At 38.1% G+C, this 23,162-nt stretch overlaps 2 protein-coding genes and 1 pseudogene across 2 annotated transcripts; 1 reads left to right on the plus strand and 2 right to left on the minus strand.

Annotated features, from left to right (window-relative positions):
• Positions 1-245: 245 nt before the first annotated feature.
• On the minus strand, positions 246-3,531 carry LOC133852522 (uncharacterized). The gene is made up of 4 exons (XM_062289290.1): positions 3,387-3,531; positions 3,046-3,116; positions 1,114-1,431; positions 246-521 (listed from the first exon to the last, which is right to left on the minus strand). Exons 1-4 carry the CDS (start codon positions 3,529-3,531, stop codon positions 246-248), a joined length of 810 nt encoding a protein of 269 aa, XP_062145274.1.
• Positions 3,532-4,460: 929 nt separating this feature from the next.
• LOC133883023 (uncharacterized) lies at positions 4,461-8,257 on the plus strand. Its single transcript, XM_062322200.1, has 6 exons — positions 4,461-4,619; positions 4,712-4,918; positions 5,914-6,222; positions 6,557-6,718; positions 7,777-7,860; positions 7,946-8,257. Exons 1-6 carry the CDS (start codon positions 4,590-4,592, stop codon positions 8,051-8,053), a joined length of 900 nt encoding a protein of 299 aa, XP_062178184.1. The 5' UTR covers positions 4,461-4,589; the 3' UTR covers positions 8,054-8,257.
• A 761-nt stretch (positions 8,258-9,018) lies between these two features.
• Positions 9,019-18,206, minus strand: LOC133851804 (uncharacterized; annotated as a pseudogene).
• Between the last annotated feature and the right edge of the window lie 4,956 nt (positions 18,207-23,162).

Consider the following 23,162-nt stretch of genomic DNA (forward strand, 5'->3'; position numbering starts at 1 on the left):
CACAAAAAATTATTTTTAAATTTGACCATCAAAGCAAATTACAATAACATAGTCCTTGGTTTTTGAATTTTTCTTAGGTTGTGAAATCTTTGTTGGAATTTCTTTATTCAAAATTTTTTTTAACTCTTTACGGATTGTGAATGACTCAACATCTCACATATCATCTCTGTTTTGTTTGTTCTTGGTAGTAGAATCATCACTTCATTATGCAGGCTTTACATTAATTAAGCTGTCTCCCGAGATGTTCAGTGTTCATTCTCAAAATCAGGAATATATATATTATTAATGCAATAAAGAGATGAATCTGAAGTTATTGCTTCAATAACATTATGTTGAGACCAAATGCCAACATATTTTACCTCATTGACTCTAAATTTTCGGCAGAAGAATCGACTGTAATAGTCAAATCCAGACTCTGGTGGAGCAGCCCCTGAAACAATTATCCCCCTTCCAGGACATTTTCGTATCTCGTCAAATTGTGGCTGTAGTTCTGCAACAGTTTCTCCTGATGGGAGAATCACCTGCAAAACATAATAATCTTCATTTTTTACATAGAAAATTTTCATAAATCAGTGAAAATGATGAGTTTTTTTTGTTCCTTTAAGAATTGCATACACTCAAGGATCGATGGTCATATTCCTAACAATTATACATCTAATCCAACCATTATGGCAATCACCACTTATTTCAAAGGCTAAAACTAATAAGAAGAGATAATTAAATTTAACCATTTAACCAATACTTTGACACTCATCTTCACGCGTTAGCTCAAACTCCTTTTTGATAGGTGAAGCCCAACAAGTAGAATATTAATTAAAATGAGAAATAAATGAAGGAGATATGGTTCGAACTCGATCAGAACCTCTATTATGATATCATGTTAAATTACTATTTAGCCTAAAAACTTAAGTTAATAGGAAGAGATAATTAGTCATGATTCCCTCTTGGCTTGACAAATAATACAAAAAGTTGTTCATATAACTCATTTTAAGCAAACATAAACTCTGTCGAAGAATTTTTCATGCTGTTTCACTGTTATAGTTATGATGAAACTATGAAGAAATGTATAAAACAAAAACTAAATCAATAAGAAAATGGTATGGAGGGCATTACAATCAGGTCATCTTCTGTAGTTGTCCTCTTTATATCAATCACAGAAGCACATTTGAGGGCTTTGGAAATTGACGAAAACTCAGTAGGATTGAAATCAGTTATTGGGATGGTTGGAAAATCCAATTCGATAAAAAAGCTCTCTTGTGATTCATCATTCTGAATAGTCGAAGTTGAGCCACTGGATGTCTTGATTTCTGGAACCTTTCTGGCAGTTAAAATTCCGGACACTGTGAGGAACTCAACAATGTTCGAATTGATCAAACTAGTTTCAAAGAGTGTGTGTGAAGCAGCCAATGTAGCATGACCACAAATCTTAACCTGCAAAAGGGTATTAAATAGTTGCAGTGTCAATTACTCTTTGATCAGCACTTGGCTGCTAAAAGATTTATTTTTAACATGCAAATAAATCATGGTTAAGATGTTCAGGGCTAAAAGGGTAAATTTTTTTATTTTTAGTTATATATATATATATATATATATTTAAACCCAATATTAATTAGCGATAAATGAACCCATTGATAGTCCTATTTGATGCGCATTAAATTATCGCTAATTCTAAAAGCTTAAACTTATAAGAGATGAATTTAATCATTTAATTTATATTAAAACAGTACCCTTTAATAAGTGAGGTCCAACACGTAGATTATTTATGCTCCGTTTGTTTCAACGTAAAATGATTTCGACGAAATCATTTTCAGAAAAAATGATTTTCTCGAAAATATTTTTCGATGTTTGGTTCGCACGAAAAAATTACGAAATGCAAAAATAAGAGTTTGGTAATTGTCGCCGGAATCCGGAAACGTCCGGTCACCGTTGCTGGATTCCGGCGAAAAAGTTTGACCGGATCTGGCCAAAATGGTCGGAACCTTCCGGATCCGGCCGGATTAATGGCCGGATCCGTCCAGATCCGGCCGGATCCCGGCCGTTTTGGCCAGATCCGGCCGGATCAATGGCCGGATCCGTCCAGATCCGACTGGCTTGGCCGGAATCCGGCGATATCCCGGCCGAAATTTGGTCTGCCGGTGCCGGATTCCGGTGCCAGCAGAATTCCGGCCGCCTGATTCCTGCACCGGCAGAATTCCGGTGGCCTGATTCCGGCGCCGGCAGGTTTCTGGCGACTGGATGATGTCGGACTCCAGCGCCGACTGGATCTCGATGACCAACAATTGCTAAATTTTAATGATCGGATATCAAACATGCGTGTAAGGACGAAGAACTTAATTTCGGAAAACGATTTACGGTTTTAAAAATCGTAAATCGTTTTCCGAAAATTAAAGAAGCTTTTACGGTCAAACCAAAAATGATTTTCGTTGACTGTTATTTTCGCCCCAACCAAACACCGGAAAATGCCGAAATCATTTTTCAGAAATCATTTTACGCCGAAACAAACGGAGCATTAATTGAAATAGGAAGTGAATTGATAAGCTTAAGCTTATAAGATTAAATAAAGTTAATAATTTAATTTATATTTTTTCTCCTTCAGGGCTCAAACTCTCGAATTCAAGACCTATGACTTTGATATGTTAGGCTATGTGGAGCATGGTTTGTGTTTGATCCGGTTCGAATTTGGAAGCGCTTAGGTTTAAATGTATTTGAGGCTCGGGCCGAGCTAGAGCGCTCATGAACAATTTTTGACCTATTTTGGTGTTTTGACCCGATTGACGCCTCCTTGTATTGTTTTCCAAAAATAGCAAAATCTCGCTGCAACTCGGTAGATATAACACTTAGCGGTGAACTATGTAAATTCATGTGTTTGTGATTGCTTATTTTTTGCTTCCATCTTATTTTTCGCTTCTCACTAGTTCTAAGAAATATGATTTATTTCTTGTTTGGTGTTTTGTCTTGGTAAGAGAGAGAGAGAGGGAGAGAGAGAGAGAGAGAGAGAGAGAGAGAGAGAGTGATTGGGTGGCGAAGATTGGGCGTTGGAGTTACCATAACGAGTTTGCATTGGGTGAGGAGGCCACCAATACTTCTACACCCACTTGTCTCATTGTTTTTCCCTCCTAGCAAGTTTGCAACAACACCAGTCTAGTGAGCTTATTCTAATTCATGCTGAGTAAGAGCAGTCCCAGCAGCTTATGTAAAAGCCACTGTAAATCTACAATATATAACCAAACCACAAAAACATCCCTCCATCAGCTTCTCCATCCTCACGCCAGAATAGGTTCACTGAACATTTTGTGAACAGTGCAACGCCACATGTGGCGTCATGTGGCGTCGCACTGTTCACACATCTATCAATTTTATATAATTATTTCTCTTCTTTCTTTCACTTTCTTCCTCTTTCCCGTCACTTTCTTCCTCTTGCCGGTAGTCTCTCCAGGAATTATAGGCGAGCTCGTCGTCGCTGGCTTGGGAGTTGGAGATCTCGACAGTGACGACTGCCGGATTGTCGAGCTGGTACACATCCTTGTCCATCTGGAGCTTCAGAGTCGGCCGATCTAGCGAGCTCGTCGTTCGTCGTTACTGGCTCGGGGGTTGGAGATCTCAACAGTGCTGGCTAGAGGAACCGACGGAACCCTAGCGGCAGGTCGGTGGAAACCATGGGAAGTTTCTGGTATTTCGGTGGAAACCATAGGCCGCCGACAGAGAAGATTCACCGTGGGTTTTTTTTTATTTTGATTTTGATTTTGATTTCCGGTGGGTTTGATTTTGATTTTGATTTCCGGTGGGTTGAATTTGATTTTGATTTCCGGTGGGTTGAATTTGATTTTGATTTCCGGTGGGTTTGATTTTGATTTTGATTTCCGGTGGGTTGATTTTGATTTTGATTTCCGGTGGGTTTGATTTTGATTTTGATTTCCGGTGGGTTGATTTTGATTTTCCGGTGGGTTGATATTGATTTTGATCCGGTCGGTTGATATTGATTTTCCGAAGCCAGAGCAAACAGTGCTTAAAAAAGCAGCAGAAGAAGAAGAAGAAGAAGAAGAAGAAGAAGCAGAAGAAGAAGAAGAAGAAGAATCTCTGTGTTTTCTCTGTGATAATTCTGGTGTATGTGATAATTCTGCATTTGTTTGATGAAATGGCAGAGGTGATTTCGGGTTTGTGGAGAGGAGTGGGCATGAGTTTTGAACAAAAATAATAATAAAAAATATTAAAAATGATTATTTTAATAAAATAGATATAAATTTAGATCATTTGATGGAGGATAGTTTTAAAAGTTGTTATGTAAACTAGCAAAAAGCAAGTTTGATCATGTAAAATAGATTGAAATTTACATGATCTGCTGGAAATGCTCTAAGGTTAGAAATACACTCTTTTCATTGTTATTTTACTATGTTAATATGACAGCACCAATCAACATTTTTATTTTTATTTAATCCCCGAGCTACTGTAAAGCATTGAAACTTTCACCCATAGTCCCCATTGGGTACCAAAAAAAGAAAAAAGAAAATTAATACACTGGCGGGTGGCGGCTGTTGACTCTCCTAACCTCTTTCTCTGTCTGAGTCTGGAACTCGAACTCGAACTTGAACATGGCGAAGAAACTCGTAAAGTACTTTGTGGTAGCTCTCTGTCTCTTCCTTTTCTGTATCTCTGTCTCTTGTTGTGTATTTGTGGTATCTGGAAATGGGATACTGAGTTGGGTGGTGGACAGGTGGACGCGTTCACTGACTCGGCGTTCAAGGGGAACCCGGCGGCGGTGTGTTTGTTGGAAGAAGAGAGAGATGAGCAATGGTTGCAAGCGGTAGCGGCCGAGTTCAACATCTCCGAGACCTGTTACTTGACTCGGCTCACTGGGTCGGGCCCTCTTGACTCCTCCATTCCTAGGTTCCGTCTCAGATGGTTCACTCCTGTCACTGAGGTCAGTTCTTTCACTTCCACTTCATATCAAAAACAAAAACAGGAAGAAAAGAGACATCGATCTTTCTAGGACCCAAATCTTAGTATTTGCCTTGTGGGTATTCTTATTTTGCCTTATTTGCTTTAATTTTTGAGTTCATTACAATTGTGATAAAAGTAAGGTTTTATTTGTATGTGTTTGATGTTCTTTACGACAATTAGATTTAGTTATAGGGCTAAATTGAAAATATTACCATTATTTCAATTCATGTATTTAGTGATATGATACTATTAATAGTATTGTTTTGTTTTTAATTGGTCTGTAAAGTCTCGTTTGATTTGCGGAATTGACTCTTGAAGTGGAATGACTACTTTGTTTGGTGGGGTTTATTCCTTGAAATAATTATTCTCTTATGAAGAGGATTATCTATTCCTTTTCAAAATGAGAGGAATAGCTATTCGTAAGGGAATATACTACATTTTCTAGAGAAAACCATTCATTATTTTTTATCAATTTTTTTTTTTTAAAGAAAAAAAAGAAACAAACCAATGTTAAACTGTGGCTGGCTGACCACCCCAATGCGTGGTCGGCCCTCCACAGTTTGGAGTCGGGGGTGGTTGCACCACCCCCAGAGTATTTGGGGGTGACCTGGCCACCTAGATTTTCAAGTTTTTTTGTTTTGTTTTTTGTTTTTTTTGTTTTTTTTTTCTTCTTCTTTATAATTTGAGTTTTTTATTTTTTAAAAATAATATGGGTTTTCTTTAGTAATTTTGACTCGATTCCAGTTAAAGTATATGTGTTGTCACCAAACTAAGGAGTAAAATGCATATTCCATTCCACTTTCTTTTATTCCTGATAATAACTATTCCATTTCCTAATAGAATACTCATTCTGCAAACCAAACGAGGCCTAAGGCTTGATATGTAAGCTAATTGAGGTTTATATAGTGTACCTATAGCTTGCAAATTCTTGATCAGAAGTAATTAATACAAGGTATATTTGACACCCTTTTGCAGGTTGAGCTTTGTGGTCATGCTACATTGGCAGCTGCACACTCACTGTTTACTTCTGATTTGGTGAATTCCAACATTATTGAGTTTCTCACACTATCTGGCATTCTAACTGCTAGAAAGGTTACAGAAATCAAGACGTCAGATGGTTTGGATATTCAGAATGTTGAAACACAAGAGTGCTTTTTCGTCGAATTGGATTTTCCAACTGTCCCATTAACTGATTTTAATCCTGATGAAGTTTCGTTAATTTCCAATGCTGTGAATGGTGCTGCTGTGCATGATATAAAGATAACAACTTCAGATAACCTCTTTGTAATGGCTCCAATCCAATTCCTTCATTTTATTTTTCTTCTATACATTGTTTACTCTCTTAATTATTAGAAGTGATCATATATGCATTGAGAAATTTTGAAAAGATGAATGCTTGCTTATGAAGAGTGACATGAACTACTTTATGCCTCATTGATTGACCCAAGTGAGTATCATGCCTTGTTTTTTATGTCTGTTGCTAAATGTGTGTATTTGGATGTGTGATTGGTTGGAATATACCTACCAACCCTCAGTTGTTTAAGTGATTTCTTAATGGGAAAACATCATTTATGAATACTTTGTGAATACTCAAGAGTGAAGCTTACCAATTTTGCAGCTTGTACTCCCATCAGCAAAAAGTGTTGTGGAACTACAGCCAGAATTTGATGCTATAAAGAAATGTCCTGGAAAGGGGATAATTATGTCAGCGGCTGCTCCCCCAGGGTCTGGGTTTGATTTTTATAGCAGATTCTTTTGCCCAAAACTTGGTATCAATGAGGTAAAATATGTGAGCCTTTGGTATCAACCAATTGTGATGTCTTTGAAGTACATGATGCTATACATTAATTATCTCATTTGCGTGCCTTTATTCCCTTGATAATCTAGCTTTGTTGTCATCAAATTGAACATCTCTTTAGATAAATGATTCAACAAACTGTGGAAGGGACTTTTATAAGGCCAATTTAATGTGCTAACCATAGCCTGCAGAACAGGATTACGATGCTATTGTCGAAAACAAACAAGAAATGTTATATCACACCACATCCTTTGCATAGAACTTTTTATGTGAGGTCTTAAGTTCTTGGATCATTAGTGTTAAAGTATCCCACATCGCCAAGAGATTACCGACTTGGGAAGTTTATAAGCCATGGACATCATTCTTCTCTCAAGGCATCTTTTAAGAGTAGGCCCATAAACTTTTATATGGTATTAGAGCAGGTTCCTTGGACGATGTTGGGTCTTTCCTTTCCGTTGTTGAACACGTGTTTGGCCAAAGATGCCACACGTGAGGGGGCATGTTGAAGTGTCCCACATTGCCAATAGATTACTGACCTGAGAAGTTTATAAGCCATGGACATCATTCCTCTCTCAAGGCGTCTTTTTAGAATAAGACCTATAAACTTTTACAATTAGTACTGTGGGTGATACTAGACGTGCAGTACCAACATGGGGAAAAAAAAAAAAAAAAAATCCTCTTCCATTAATTGTCTAGAATTGAGTAAAGCTAGTGAGATTTATGCCATGAAGTCATATTATGTGTCTTTTGTTAAATTATCATTTATCTCAAAAGCTTCAGTTGGTAGAACAAAAGTGAATCTAATCATTTAATTAATATTTAACTCTTTCCTCGCTCGTGAAGTCAAACTCTCATTCTCCTTCAATAAGTGAGGATCAACACGTGAAATATTTAATTGAAATGAGAGGTGAATGATGGAGATAAGGTTCGAATTTAGGATCTTTGTTCTAATACTATGTTAAATTACCTCTTGTTCCAAAACGTAGATTGATAGGAAATAGAAAATTTAATCATTTAATTAATATTTTGGCATCTTTCAGGATCCTGTTTGTGGGAGTGCACATTGTGCCTTGGCACCGTACTGGAGCAAAGAACTGGGGAAGTGTGATTTTGTTGCAAATGCGGTATTCTCACCATCTCTAGTGCAAGCAAACCCTTCATTTTAATCCTTGTTTTCATCATATTGATGACGTTGTTTACTTTGTTCAGGCCTCACCAAGAGGTGGAGTTGTAAACATTCATCTAGACGAGCAAAACCAAAGAGTTCTGCTGCGAGGAAAAGCTGTTACTGTCATGGAAGGGTCTCTTTTGGTTTAGAGATTTGGGGTTCAAATCTATATGGAATGTATTATACATCAAAATAAATAGATATTTCTGGATGGGAGAATCCACTGGAATTGAAATTGAACATGAAATTTCAAATTCTAGAGCTGCATTCTTGTCATGTTATAAACTTTTGTGTAGATTTTGGTTTGGAACCATTCATAATATAAGATGAATATTACACATTATAATTTCTTACATTAGTTTTCTATTTGCTTGAAACATGATTTTATGATGTCTTTGAATTTTTAAATTTGACCATCAGAGCAAATTACAATAACATAGTCCTTGGTTTTTGAATTTTTCTTAGGTTGTGAAATCTTTGTTGGAATTTCTTTATTCAAATTTTTTTTCACTGTTTATGGATTTTGAATGACTCAACATGTCCTACCTTAAGTCCTTGAGTTAGTTTGAGGTTGAATTGGAAATATTTTGTTTTTTCTCATATTCAAATGGGACTAAATTCTATCAACCAAGTTTTTCAACTCTTGAATATTTTGTATGGTATTTTGGTTGATCTGGCCTTGACTTTGCATGAAGACATGTGTTGTATCCTCTTAAGTCCTCTTATGTGGTGGCACATAATAAATATGAGAGGAAGATCTTTAGGGTTCATTGGCCGATGGACCAGTACCATTCCTCCAACTGAAACTGGGATGATTTTGCCAATTAGGATTGTAAGTCTCAGAATAAGGCGAATAAAATGCTCAGGCCCAATCCGGGTGAATATTGATACATCACTTTGTGGTAAATCTTAATTTCAAAGCCTCAAACTAAAATATGTTGATATTGTTATGCTTTGTGTCTCTGATAAATATTGCTAATCTAGTGAAAGGTTAATCGATTTTCAGAAGATTTATAACAGATATTGCCCTGCTTTTATCTCTCATAAATATTGCTAGTCTAGTGAAAGGTTAATTGATTTTCAAAAGATTTACATCAATAATTGTCAATAGGAATAAACACATTAAGCAGTTGATTGCTTTCATTTGCAGATTTTAATTTCTTTAACAAATTCCGATACTGCTTTTACTAGTTTCACACGTCGATTCTCCTGATGGGAGTATGATGATGTAAATCTTCCACCTAATAACAGCCATTTACTTTAATTGTATAAATACAGGAAAGATGGAGTTGATCAAATCCAAATGTCTAGACTAAAAGAGACCCTTCCATGACAGTAACAGCTTTTCCTTGCAGCAGGACTCTCTGGTTTTGTTCATCCAAGTGAATGTTCACTATGCCACCCCTAGGTGATGCCTGAACAAAGTATACAATATGATTAATATGACAAAGATACATAAATTTGCAAGCACCAGACAAGGTTTGAGTACCGCATATGCAACAAAATCACACTTCCCCAGCTTTTTGCTCCAATATGGTGCTAAGGCACAATTCGCACTCCCACAAACATGATCCTGAGACAACAATATCTTTGATTTAACGACCGTTAAATTACCATTTATCCCAAAAGCTTAAAGAAGAGGTAAATTTAATGCTTTAATCAATACCTTAACATTCATCTTCACGTGTGGGCTCAAACTATCTTTTAATAGGTGATGTTCAACACGTGAAATATTTAATTGAAAAAAGAGTAAATGACGGAGTCAAGTTTCGAACTTGATCAAGCCCTTTAGCTCAGATGAAATCAGAAAGAGGGTAAAGAACTGTGTCCAAAGGATATGAGGTCACATATCATCTCTGTTTTGTTTGTTCTTGGAAGTAGAATCATCACTTCATTATGCAGGCTTTACATTAAGCTGTCTCCCGAGATGTTCAGTGTTCATTCTCAAAATCAGGAATATATATATATATATATATATATATATATGACGCAGCAGAATATAGAAAAAGGACAAAGAACTAGGGAAGGTAACCAACGTCTCGTTGGGGATGGGAGGAATCACACCTCAGGGGAATAAACCATAGCTTTATTCATCAAAATTATTCTACCTTCATTCGATTACAGAAGAGAGGTTAAATAGGATTAGGATGAAACCCTAATCCAACCCTAGTGAATTACGCGCTGCCCACATTATTACTAGCCTTTTCGAGTAGACCCTTTATTGGATACAACGGCTACTTACCAAATGAAAATAACAGACTAACGGATATTTGCTATAGGAGCAATATACTTTCCATGTGGAAAGGATCCTTATTGAGCAAGAAAATAATAAGAAAATAATTACTAAAATAACTCTTGTAACCCATGACGCCGTCAATTTCCCCCCACCGGACAGGTATTCGACACCGGTGAATGACGGTTCTGATAAAATTCATAGAGGTCGGGATTCAGGTCCTGGACTTCCTCGGTCTGCAACCAGCAGCAATCAGATGATGGGCGGTTCTTCCACTTGACTAAGAACTTCTGGTAGCCACCACGGCAGGTGGAAACAATTTGGTCATCCAAGATTTCTTCGATTTCATCTCGAGGTTTGGCAGTGGAGGGGAGAGAGACCGGCGGAGTAGGGAGAGCAGACTTTGGGGATCCGTGATAAGGGGTGAGGTCTGCTACATTGAAGATGGGGCTGAAGGTTAAGTGGGAAGGAAGGTCAATGCGGTAGGCATTATCACCCAACTTTTGGAGAACCTGGAATGGCCCAGCTCGGCGAGAATGGAGTTTATGCAGGGAACCTTTAGAGAAGCGTTCGGGCCGGAGATGAATCAGCACCATGTCTCCTGGTTGGAAGTCCACCGCTCGCCTGTGAGCGTCCACCCGAGTTTTGTAACGGTCGTTGCTGACAGCAATCTGCGTCCGAACCTTCTCGTGGATGTCCTGAATATGTCGAAGAAAGTCGTCAGCACCCTCACTGACCCGGGGAGGCAGGGGTAGAGGCACCAAGTCTATCGGTGTGCGAGGTTGAAGCCCGGTAACAATCTCGAATGGGGACCGTCCAGTGCTGCGGTTGACCGAATTGTTGTATGCAAACTCGGCTTGGGGAAGAAGGAGGTCCCATGAGGTGACATGGTCAGTAACAAGACAACGCAGAAGGTTACCCAAACTGCGATTGACCGCCTCCGTTTGGCCGTCCGTTTGGGGATGATAGGCACTAGAGAATTGCAGTTTGGTGCCCAACTTGGCCCATAATGTTTTCCAAAAGTAGCTGACAAATTTCACATCCCGGTCGGATACAATGGTCGTGGGTAATCCATGTAGACGAACAACTTCAGAGAAAAACAGAGTAGCTATTCGGGATGCATCAAAGGTGCGGGAGCAGGCCAGGAAATGGGCCATCTTGGAGAATCGGTCCACTACCACAAAGATGGAATCATGACTACGAAGGTGTACAGGGAAGACCGAGAACAAAATCCATACTCAAATCCGTCCAAGGCGCTGTGGGAATAGGCAGGGGTGTATAAAGTCCCGAGTTTTGGCGTTGCCCCTTAGCTAGCTGACATACACGACAACGCTGGGTCACTGTGGTGACATCACGGCGCAATCCGGGCCAAAAGAAACGGTCTTCAACGAGACTAACAGTTTTGTCACGGCCAAAGTGGCCAGCTAGTCCTCCCTCATGCAGTTCTTGAATTACGAACTCGCGAGCAGAGGTCTTGGGAATGCACAATCGATTTTTGAAGAAGAGGTACCCATCTTGGACAGTATAGTGGGGGTGGGCGGACGAAGGTCCATTCAAGACCTCTGCATGAATGAGGCCAAAGTTAGGGTCTCCCGGGTAGCAGCGTTTGAGCTCTTCAAACCCTGTGACAGCCACTGCGAGTGAGGTGAGAACATGGGCTCAGCGGCTGAGTGCATCTGTAACGCGGTTTTCACTGCCCGCCTTGTGTTTCAACACAAATGTGAACTGTTGCAAATAATCCACCCATCGGGCATGCCGGGCGTTAAGTTTCTTCTGTGACTGGATATAGCGCAGAGAATCGTGATCAGTGTACAACACGAACTCTCTGTGGATAAGGTAGTGTCGCCAATATTTGAGAGATTGGACGATTGCATAGAGCTCCAGATCATAGGCAGGATACCGTCGCCGTGTCTCATTAAGTTTCTCACTGAAATAGGCTATAGGGTGACGGTGCTGGCTGAGGACACCCCCAACACCCACATGGGACGCATCACAAGTTACTTCAAAAGGTTGCAAGAAATCGGGGAGTTTGAGTACGAGTGCCTCTGTGAGTTTGCTCTTGATGGTTTCAAATGCCTTCTGGGCGGCAGGGGTCCATGTGAACGGCCCTGCTTTGGTACATGCGGTTAGAGGAGCCATGATTGCACTGAAGTTCTTGATAAATCTGCGATAAAAAGATGCCAACCCGTGGAAGCTCCGGACATCGTGTACATTGACCGGGGTGGGCCACTCGGTAATGCCCTGAACTTTAGAGGCATCCATGGAAATTCCCTGTGCAGAGATAACAAAGCCCAAAAACAAAACAGATGCTTGAGCAAATGTGCACTTCTTAAGATGGATGAGGAGACTTTCAAACCTCAGAACCTCCAGGACTTGGCGAATGTGCTGCAGGTGTTCCGAATGATCTCGGCTAAAGATGAGGATGTCATCGAAGTAAACGACGACAAACTTGTCAATGAAAGGCCGTAAGATTTGAGTCATGACACGCATGAACGTGCTCGGGGCATTAGTGAGCCCGAACGGCATGACGAGCCACTCAAATAAACCTGCTCGGGTTTTGAAGGCGGTCTTCCACTCGTCGCCGGGACGAATGCGAATCTGATGGTAACCGCTACGGAGATCGATTTTTGAAAATACCTGCGAGCCATGCAAGACATCCAGCATATCATCTAAACGAGGAATAGGAAATCGGTATTTTACCATTATCTTGTTGATGGCGCGGCTGTCCACACACATCCGCCAACTACCATCCTTCTTTGGGGTGAGTAAAGCCGGGACAGCACATGGGCTTAGGCTCTCTCGGATGAAACCTCTGTCCAACAAGTCTTGAACTTGTCGCTGCATTTCACGATGCTCCTCCGGGCTCATCCTGTAGGCGGGAAGGTTGGGTAGAGAGGCTCCCGGGATTAAATCGATGGCATGTTGGATATCCCTCATAGGTGGGAGGGATTGTGGGAGGTCTTCGGGAGTCAGGTCTGCAAATTCTTTCAAGAGGGTTTGCACTTCCACCGGCCATAGTGTCGTTACTTCATTCAAAGTGGGCTTGGCTACCACAGCAAGGATGATGTTGCGGTCTTGACAAGCCATGGAGAACTGCCGCAAGGACAGCACCCTAGTTTCTTCGGAAGGAGCATTAAAATCCTGGATATTCATGGGCTTCAGGACTATTTTTCTACCCTTATATAGGAAGGTATAATTATTTGCAAACCCATCGTATAACACCCGTCGATCATATAGCCAAGGTCGTCCCAGCAACACATGGCAAGCTTGCATGGGAATGACATCACACCACAGGGTATCCTCATAGGAATTTCCCAATGAAAACGTAAGGGAACAACGATGCTTTACCGGAATGGAGGTATCATCCACCCAACTAAGCTTGTACGGCTGTGGGTGTTTCTCCAGAGCTAAATTCAGCTTGCGAACGGTGTCCTTGGAAATAATGTTCATACCGCTCCCATTATCAATGATGAGGTTCAGCGCCCGCCCATTATGCTCAACTCTGGTGTGGAAAATGTTGTTTCAGAGCCAGTCGTCCGCCTCTAATTCCATCTTTTTCTGCCCAGCTAGAACCCTTCGAATGACGCACAATGGTAGGGTGGAACACTCCAAGACCTCCTCTGGCGCTTCCACATTGGGGTCCTCGTGTAGATTGTGGGCTGATTGGGAATCATCGGCCTCAGCTTGTGGTTCGACCTCTCCACAAATCATTGTGAACTTCTGCTCCCGTGTGGGACAAACTACCGCGTAGTGGCCCCTGCCCCCGCATCGGTAACACTCCTCTTTACCTCTGTCAGATCGGTTGTGAGCTACCACTTTTCCCTTTGGATAATCGCGCTCCACTGAAGTACGACTCGCCTGGTTAGCTCCCCTACCGGGAAGACGTTCTGGTCCATTGGGAATCGTTCGTGATGCTGCCGTTGAGGAGCTACGAGGTAGAAGGTTGTTCCAACCTTGGGACGCGCGGCGTGTTGTGGCATTGCGCAACTGTTGCTCCACTCGTAATGCCAACTGGTATGCTTCCTCGATACTGACCAGTCGCACCGTGAGGAGTTCCTTCTTAATATCTTCCCGTAGACCCGTCTTATAACGAGCGATGGTTTGGCGATCAGTTTCAGATATACGGCTGCGGATGGACAACTCGTGAAACTTGTTGGTGAATTCTTCGATAGTTAAGTGTCCCTGCCGTAGTAACAACAGCTCCTCGAAGAGGACCTCTTCATAATCGACCGGTAGATATTTTTCCTGAAGCTTTAGTTTCATTTCGCTCCAATCTGCAATGGGTGGTTGACGGAGGCGATGAAGGTGATCTTCTACGCTTTGCCACCAAACCCGAGCTTGCCCTTTCAATTTCATTTTCACAAACCGAACCTGTCGCGTAGGTGCCAACCCATACCATTCAAAGTAATCTTCTAAGGACGTTAGCCAGTCCTGGAAAGCATAGGGATCAAGTTTACCGTGGAAATCGGGTACCTCGATCCTGACCAGCTTCGTTGCTTCATCTACTTGGTTATTATAGCCTTCAAAGTGAGGATTCTCTTCTCCCCTGTAGTAACGTGGTCCAGTGTTGTTGGGGTAGCGGGGTGCATAGTCGGAGTTGTGGAAAGCTGGGTTAAAACGCTGCCGCACGTCATTGTCTCCATTTTGATCTTCTCCTTCAACTTCTTCACCATCTTTCTTCTCGCCCGATCCTCCTGGTTTCTCCATGTGGTGGTTCCACATCGTGTCCACCTTCTTGCTCAGATCGCCTATCTGCTCGACCAAATTCACTAGCATTTCGTCTCACTGCTGTTGGGTGAGTTGGGGAACGTGGTACTCCCTCCCACTGCGTGTACTCATCAGGAGATGGTCGCAGATTTCAGGAAACAAGTTGTATAGTGGGAAATTGAATGGATTGGTGTTTAGGACGTAATAACAGGGAGGCGGGGACGGGGTGTGGTGGTGGTCGGATCTGGGATTACCTAGGAAGATAATCAAGGTGCTCTGATATCAAAATTGACGCAGCAGAATGTAGAAAAAGGACAAAGAACTGGGGAAGGTAACCAACGTCTCGTTGGGGATGGGAGGAATCACACCTCAGGGGAATAAACCATAGCTTTATTCATCAAAATTATTCTACCTTCATTCGATTACAGAAGAGAGGTTAAATAGGATTAGGATGAAACCCTAATCCAACCCTAGTGAATTACGCGCTGCCCACATTATTACTAGCCTTTTCGAGTAGACCCTTTATTGGATACAACGGCTACTTGCCAAATGAAAATAACAGACTAACAGATACTTGCTATAGGAGCAATATAGTTTCCATGTGGAAAGGATCCTTATTGAGCAAGAAAATAATAAGAAAATAATTACTAAAATAACTCTTGTAACCCATGACGCCGTCAATATATATATATTATTAATGCAATAAAGAGATGAATCTGAAGTTATTGCTTCATTAACATTATGTTGAGACCAAATGCCAACATATTTTACCTCATTGACTCTAAATTTTCGGCAGAAGAATCGACTGTAATAGTCAAATCCAGACTCTGGTGGAGCAGCCCCTGAAACAATTATCCCCCTTCCAGGACATTTTCGTATCTCGTCAAATTGTGGCTGTAGTTCTGCAACAGTTTCTCCTGATGGGAGAATCACCGGCAAAACATGATAATCTTCATTTTTTACATAGAAAATTTTCATAAATCAGTGAAAATGATGAGTTTTTTTTGTTCCTTTAAGAATTGCATACACTCAAGGATCGATGGTCATATTCCGAACAATTATACATCTAATCCAACCATTGTGGCAATCACCACTTATTTCAAAGGCTAAAACTAATAAGAAGAGATAATTAAATTTAACCATTTAACCAATACTTTGACACTCATCTTCACGTGTTAGCTCAAACTCCTTTTTGATAGGTGAAGCCCAACAAGTGAAATATTAATTAAAATGAGAAATAAATGAAGGAGATATGGTTCGAACTCGATCAGAACCTCTATTCTGATATCATGTTAAATTACCATTTAGCCTAAAAACTTAAGTTAATAGGAAGAGATAATTAGTCATTATTCCCTCTTGGCTTGACAAATAATACAAAAAGTTGTTCATATAACTTATTTTAAGCAAACATAAACTCTGTCGAAGAATTTTTCATGCTGTTTCACTGTTATAGTTATGATGAAACTATGAAGAAATGTATAAAACAAAAACTAAATCAATAAGAAAATGGTATGGAGGGCATTACAATCAGGTCATCTTCTGTAGTTGTCCTCTTTATATCAATCACAGAAGCACAATTGAGGGCTTTGGAAATTGACGAAAACTCAGTAGGATTGAAATCAGTTATTGGGATGGTTGGAAAATCCAATTCGATAGAAAAGCTCTCTTGTGATTCATCTGAATAGTCGAAGTTGAGCCACTGGATGTCTTGATTTCTGGAACCTTTCTGGCAGTTAAAATTCCGGACACTGTGAGGAACTCAACAATGTTCGAATTGATCAAACTAGTTTCAAAGAGTGTGTGTGAAGCAGCCAATGTAGCATGACCACAAATCTTAACCTGCAAAAGGGTATTAAATAGTACTTGCAGTGTCAATTATACTCTTGGTCAGCACTTGGCTGCTAAATGGTTAAGATATTCAGCGCTAAAAGGGTAATTTTTTTTCATTTTTAGTGATGTATTTAAATGATGTTCGAATATATATATATATATATATATAGAGTTAAACCCAATATTAATTAGCAATAAATGAACCCATTGCTAGTCCTATTTGATGTGCGTTAAATTATCGCTAATCCTAAAAGCTTAAATTTATATAAGGGATGAAATTAATCATTTAATTTATATTATAACATTATTTTTTAATAAGTGATGCTCAACATGTGAACTATTTAATTGAAATAGGAAGTGAATTGATAAGCTTAAACTTATAGAAATAGATGAATTTAATCATTTAATTTATATTTTTTTCTTCCTCAAGGATCAAACTCTTGAATTTAAGACCTATGACTTTAATTGATACTGTTAGGCTATGTGGAGCATGATTTGTGTTTGACCCGGTTCGAATTTGGAAGTGCTTAGGTTTAAATGGGTTTTATTTGAGGCTCAGGCCGAGCCAGAGTGCTCATAAACAATTTTTGACCTATTTCGGTATTTTGACCCGATTGACACCTCTTTATATTGTTTTCCAGAAATAGTAAAACCCCATTGCAACTCAGTAAATGTAGCACTTAGTGGTGATCCATGTAAATTTATGTGTTTGTGATTGATTATTTTTTGCTTCTTTCTTATTTTTCGCTTCTCACTTGTTCTAAGAAATATGATTTATTTCCTAATCGATACTATGTTAAATTACTATTTATTTCTAAAATTTAAGCTTACAAGAATAAATGAATTAAATCATTTAATTTGTATTCTATTAATCGTACGTAGATTGTGTTGTAGTTCTTACTTAATTAGCAGGTTTTATTACAAATGAAAGCAGTTACGTACCTCGGCGACAGGAGTGAACCATCTGAGACCGAACCTAGGAATGGGCGGGTGAAGAGGGTCCGATCCAGTGAGCGGAGTCAAGTAACACGTGGTGGGGATGGTGAACTCGGCCGCCACCGCTTGCAACCACTGATCGTCTTTCTCTTCCTCTAACAAACACACCGCCGCTGGGTTCCCCTTGAACGCTGTGTCAGTGAACGCGTCCACCTGTCCCACCAAACCCAACCAATGACTTCACGACTATGTTTATGCATGAGAGAGACACAGAGAGACAGATAGAGAGATTACCACGCGGTACTTGACGGGTTTCTTTGCCGGATCTGAACATCTCCTGTAAAAAACTTGGACGGTTAAAGATTTAAAAAAACAGCAATTAATTTTACACTAACAAAAGCAAGTTTACTGGCTGGACCTTCCGCTTCTGGCTTTGGATGGAACCATTGAAGGAAAACATGGAGGTCTGAGGTCTCACTCATGATGTTTCATTTCTTGTGGTGTTTTGTCTTGGTCAGAGAGAGAGAGAGAGAGAGAGAGTGATTGGGTGGCAAAGACTGGGCGTTGGAGTTACCATAACGAGTTTGCATTGGGTGAGGAGGCCACCAATACTTCTACACCCACTTGTCTAATTGTTTTTCCCTCCTAGCAAGTTTGCAACAACACCAGTCTATTGAGAATTAGTGAACTTATATAAATTCATGCCATATTTTTATTTTTATTTAATCCCCGAGCTAGTGTAAATCATTGAAACTTTCACCCATGGTCCCCATTGGGTTCCAAAAAAGAAAAGAAAATTAATACACTTTTGTTTTTCAAAACCATTAATAAGAATTCAAATACAAAACATTTTTCAAAAAATATACGAGACACTCACATTTATATCATGTCAAGATACTTTTTCAAACAAAAAGCAAAAAACACTTTTCAAAACCATTATCAAACAATGGACGGTAAGATCGATTAAAGTAAAAAATGATAATCAATTTTTGAATAAATGAACAAATCTTCATAGAGATAAAAACAAATTAATTGGAATTGAAGTTCTTACTTTAACCCAATTATCAATTAACTTGTATGAATAGCATTTGATTTGATTATTGGTAACAGTGTGATCATATTGGCAAATTAAGGATTGATACTCGCATGAGTTTTTTTTGGGCTCTGATACCATACAAAAGCTCATAAATTCATAATAAAGTAAAGAGATGAGAAGAAAAAAAAAAAAGACAGAATTAAGATGGTTCAGCTTAAGACTTACGTCCAACGTCAAAGCATTTTCTTTGCAATATCTTTTCTTTCTAATTATTTGATTGTATACAAAATTCTATGACATAGCGGAACACTTTGTAACAACAATTAGAAGCATTGGCATCGATCTTCTAACCAAAAGATAAAACAAGCCTAAGGCTTAAAAAAACAATAAACTCTGTAGAGTGATTGAGAAAATTCTGAGAGTTGATAATAATTCAATTGGTGTCTATTACATGCTACCTTTAATATTTATACTAAAACAATATTTGCAGAGAAAGCAAACCTACTCCTAGTCAAGAAATGTAAATAATTAAATCCTAGTAATTAAGAAAAGTAAATAATTGGAAATAAAGTTCTATTCAAATCAAATATAATATTCTGCAAATAAAAGTCCATCAAGTTTTTCCTTCTTTGATTCTCATCAGCAAATTGTGGAAGACTTTTATAAGGTCAATTTAATGTGATACTCATAGCTTGTAGAACAGGATTACGATGCTATTGCTTAAAACATATAAGCTCACTACAAAAAACACGCGAATTAGAGTCGCTTGAATAGTGTTACTTTTAAGTCTTTTAAATTTTGTTGGTTCGAAAACGACACTAAACATAAGGTTTGGACTCCAGATTAGCGTCGTTTACTGTTAAACAACTCTAATTAAGGGCGCTTGTGTTCAAGCAACTCTAAATGATTTGAGTCGTTTCCATGGTAAAAGTGATTCTAAATGATTAGAGCCATTTGAACAGTAAAATGACTAATAGTTTAGAGTAGCTTAAACAATGAAAATAACACTAAATAATTAGTGCCGTTTCGATAGTACTAAAAGCGACTCCAAACGATTAAGAGACGTTATTTAACACCATATCCTTGGCACACTCTTTTCCCTCTTCCTAATTTCACCATGTTAAGGAATTAGTGCTTTATATGTTGGATAGAGGACTAGTTCTTATATATGTTGCTGGATATATAATTCGAGGAGATTTGACTTGATAAAAAATGAAATATCTGCGTAGTGTTAGACCTTAACCCACCATCTCTAGTGCAAGTAAACCCACCACCCTTGTTTTCATCACGTTGATGACATTGTTTACTTTGTTCAGGCCTCATGCAGAGGTGGAATTGTCAACATTCATCTGGACGAACAAAACCAAAGAGTCCTGCTTCGAGGAAAAGCTGTTACTGTTACTGTTACTGTTATGCAGGGGTCTCTTTTAGTTTAGAGATTTGGAGTTGAAACTTGAAATCCATATGGAATGTATTATATACATCCAAAATAAATGGATATTTCTGAATAGGAGAATCCACTAGATTTGGAATTGAACATAAAATTTCAAATTCTACAGTTGCTTTTTTGTCTTGTTATAAGCTTTGTGTAAATTTTGGTTTGGAACCATACGTAATATTGTAATGTTACTTTTCATACCTATTTCATACCAGCTCCTTTGACGTGTTATAAGTAGCTTAATCCATATGAAATGTATTATACATCCAAAATAACTAGATATTTTTGGATGCGAGAATCCACTAGAATTGGAATTGGAATTGAACATGAAATTTCAAATTCTAGAGTAGATTTATTGTCTTGTTTTAAACTTTGTCTAAATTTTGGTTTGGAACCATACATAAGTATTAAATTAATGTTATTCTTTATACTCATTTCTAGGGTTGGCAATTTTTGACACGACCCGGGAACCCGGCACGAACACGACACGAAAAAATCGGGTTTGGGTTTGTTATAATCGGGTTCGGGTCAACCCGATTATAATTGCGTTTGTCGGGTCAACCCACGGGTTGACCCGCTAACACGATTATAACCCGATTACGCGGGTTGACCCGCCAACACGATTATAACCCGATTAAAGAAAAAAATTGAAGATTGAAACATGTGAAAACAGTGAAATTGATGCCGTGTGGGGTCGGGTCGGGTTGTGCCGTGTCGGGTAAACGGGTGACACGTTTATTAATCGTGTTTGTCGGGTCGTGTTCGAGTCACGTGTCACAACCCGATTAATAATCGGGTCGGGTTCGTGTCAGACCCGTTTATGTAATTGGGTCAGTCGGGTTGATATGAACCCGACCCATGAACCCGAATTGCCAACCCTACTCATTTCACAGTAGCTGATGTGATGTGTTATAAGTGGTTTATATGATAAGCCACTTAAAAAAAAAAAAAACCCACTTAAAACATGCCGCATTAGTTTAGTATGAAGAGAGGTTCTACACATCCTCCCCTCATTCCCCCCTTATCACATTTTTATAATAAAAAAATTGATTTTTATTAAAAAGTTGTATCTGATGTGACATCAGAGACAACTTTTTAATAAAAACCAATTTTTTTAAGGAAAATGGGGTGACAAGGGGGGATGAGAGTCTCCTCTTTAGCATTTCTCTGGTATGAAATATGTGTGGTAAATGGATTTGAAGAATAGTATTACTCTAATTATTAGAGCACTCTCAATGGCTTATGTGTATCTCAATCTAAAATAGCTAAATAAAACTCACTTTATCTAGTTTAGCTAATGAGTTTTAAAATGCACCATATATCCGATTATTTATTTTTAATTATATATTATCTAGATATACTTTCTTTATTTTTTTTTTCTTACTTTTTTACTGTCATTTTTTTTTTTCAAATTGTCATATTTGTCAATGGTTGTTTTGTTAAAACGATCATTTTTCTAACGCAAATTTTTTAACGGTCATTTTTTTTTCTCAAACGGCCATTTTTCTAGTAGTCATATTTTTCAACAGTTGTTTTGTTAAATTTGTTATTTTTCTAATGCAGTAATTTTTCAACGGTCATTTTTCTAACTGTCATATTTTTAACAGTTGTATTTGCCAATGATAAGTATTTGCAAAGTAGGAAGAAATACTATAAACTAAAATTAACTGTACATATCTTTAGCTGCATTTATAATATGCCATAAAACAAAAATAACAACGAAGATAAATATACAATGTTGTAGAAAAAAAAAATCTAAGAAAAATACAATAAAAAAAAAATCGATTGGTGGCAAAAAAAAAAAAAAATTAACTTTTTTTTTTCTTCAATTGGTTTGTCATGTGATTGGAAAGCAGACCCGGTTTACGAGCTATTTATTCTCCACTTTTGTTTGCATCCATCATAATATGCATGAGATAAAGGATTAAAATAAAAAAAAGAAAAAAAAGAAAAAAAAGATAGATATGTGAACAGTGCAACTTAAACTGTTCACAGATCTAAGAAAAATCTATTCTAACTTTTGTTTACATAATGAATAGAGTGTTTTTAACATTTTGTTTAGTCACTTTAGCCTAAAGTTAATTACAAATAATTAACCCATTGACAATACTCTTATCATCTCTTATAATATTGGAGGCAGGAGCCATCATATATAGGTGAATATAACACGTTATAAATTCTTATATTAATTATCTATTAGCTTGAAACGTGATTATATGATGTTTTTGTTCGTATGATATCACTCAAATTACACCTGGAATTTTTTTTTGAGAGAAAAGACACAAGAAATTGCTCTTTTTCAAAATAAATGAGTAAAAAATTATATTATTTTTTTTTTATCTAAATAAGTACAAATAAAAATCTTTTAGTTTGGCAAATTGGTTGATTGAGACAACTGGTTCTAAATTTTATATTTTTATAGTCAAAATTGGAGTAGATATATTTTTACAAAGAAACTAGTTTTTAACTTTGATTATCTAAAAAGTACATTCCTATCAAGAACAATTTGTTAAAATCTGGTTTTTTATCATACATGTTCTGACAAAAAATTTAGTTTTAAATTTGAACATCGAAGCTAATTACAATAAATTCTTTAGGCAAATTGAACATAATGATAAGTACTGAATATTACACATTCAAGCCCCTTAATTCACATATGGTAATTTCTTAGTTTTGTTATAGTTTGATGTTTTGTGTTGTTTTTGTGTTTTGGAAGAAAATCACTCAAAATCCATCAAATTCCAATCTTAGAACAAGTCTGCAAGAATATTGAAGTCGGCAAACTCACTTTTGGAAAGATCCAACTCCAACTCCAAATCAATTTTAATTTTTTTTTTGTTGCAGAAAAGAGAAATTGGTAAAAATATGTTATTTTTGAAAAGATTCAAGAATGAACACGTCTCTGTATTTTAACCATAACTTTCGGCTCAAGTATCAGATTATAGTGAAATTAGCGGTATTGGATAGCTAATAAAGAAAGAAAAAAAATATGTATAAAATAGGCTTTTCTAATTCTAACATTTACTATGCCAAAATCGCCCCACAATAAAGAACAAAAAATCTGAACGAATTTGGATC

This window comes from Alnus glutinosa, chromosome 12, assembly GCF_958979055.1.
Source record: "Alnus glutinosa chromosome 12, dhAlnGlut1.1, whole genome shotgun sequence".
NCBI lineage: Eukaryota > Viridiplantae > Streptophyta > Magnoliopsida > Fagales > Betulaceae > Alnus > Alnus glutinosa.

Excerpts from the sequence above, each read along its gene's own strand:
- LOC133852522 (XM_062289290.1), bottom strand. The coding sequence starts at position 3,531 with ATGGACAAGGATGTGTACCAGCTCGACAATCCGGCAGTCGTCACTGTC. Across the intron at positions 3,117-3,386 it reads TGACGGGAAAGAGGAAGAAA|GAGGGAAAAACAATGAGACA; the intron begins GTGAAAGAAAGA and ends CAAACTTGCTAG. Across the intron at positions 522-1,113 it reads CTACAGAAGATGACCTGATT|GTGATTCTCCCATCAGGAGA; the intron begins GTAATGCCCTCC and ends TATGTTTTGCAG.
- LOC133883023 (XM_062322200.1), top strand. The coding sequence starts at position 4,590 with ATGGCGAAGAAACTCGTAAAGTACTTTGTG. Across the intron at positions 4,919-5,913 it reads GGTTCACTCCTGTCACTGAG|GTTGAGCTTTGTGGTCATGC; the intron begins GTCAGTTCTTTC and ends ACCCTTTTGCAG. Across the intron at positions 6,223-6,556 it reads CAACTTCAGATAACCTCTTT|CTTGTACTCCCATCAGCAAA; the intron begins GTAATGGCTCCA and ends CCAATTTTGCAG.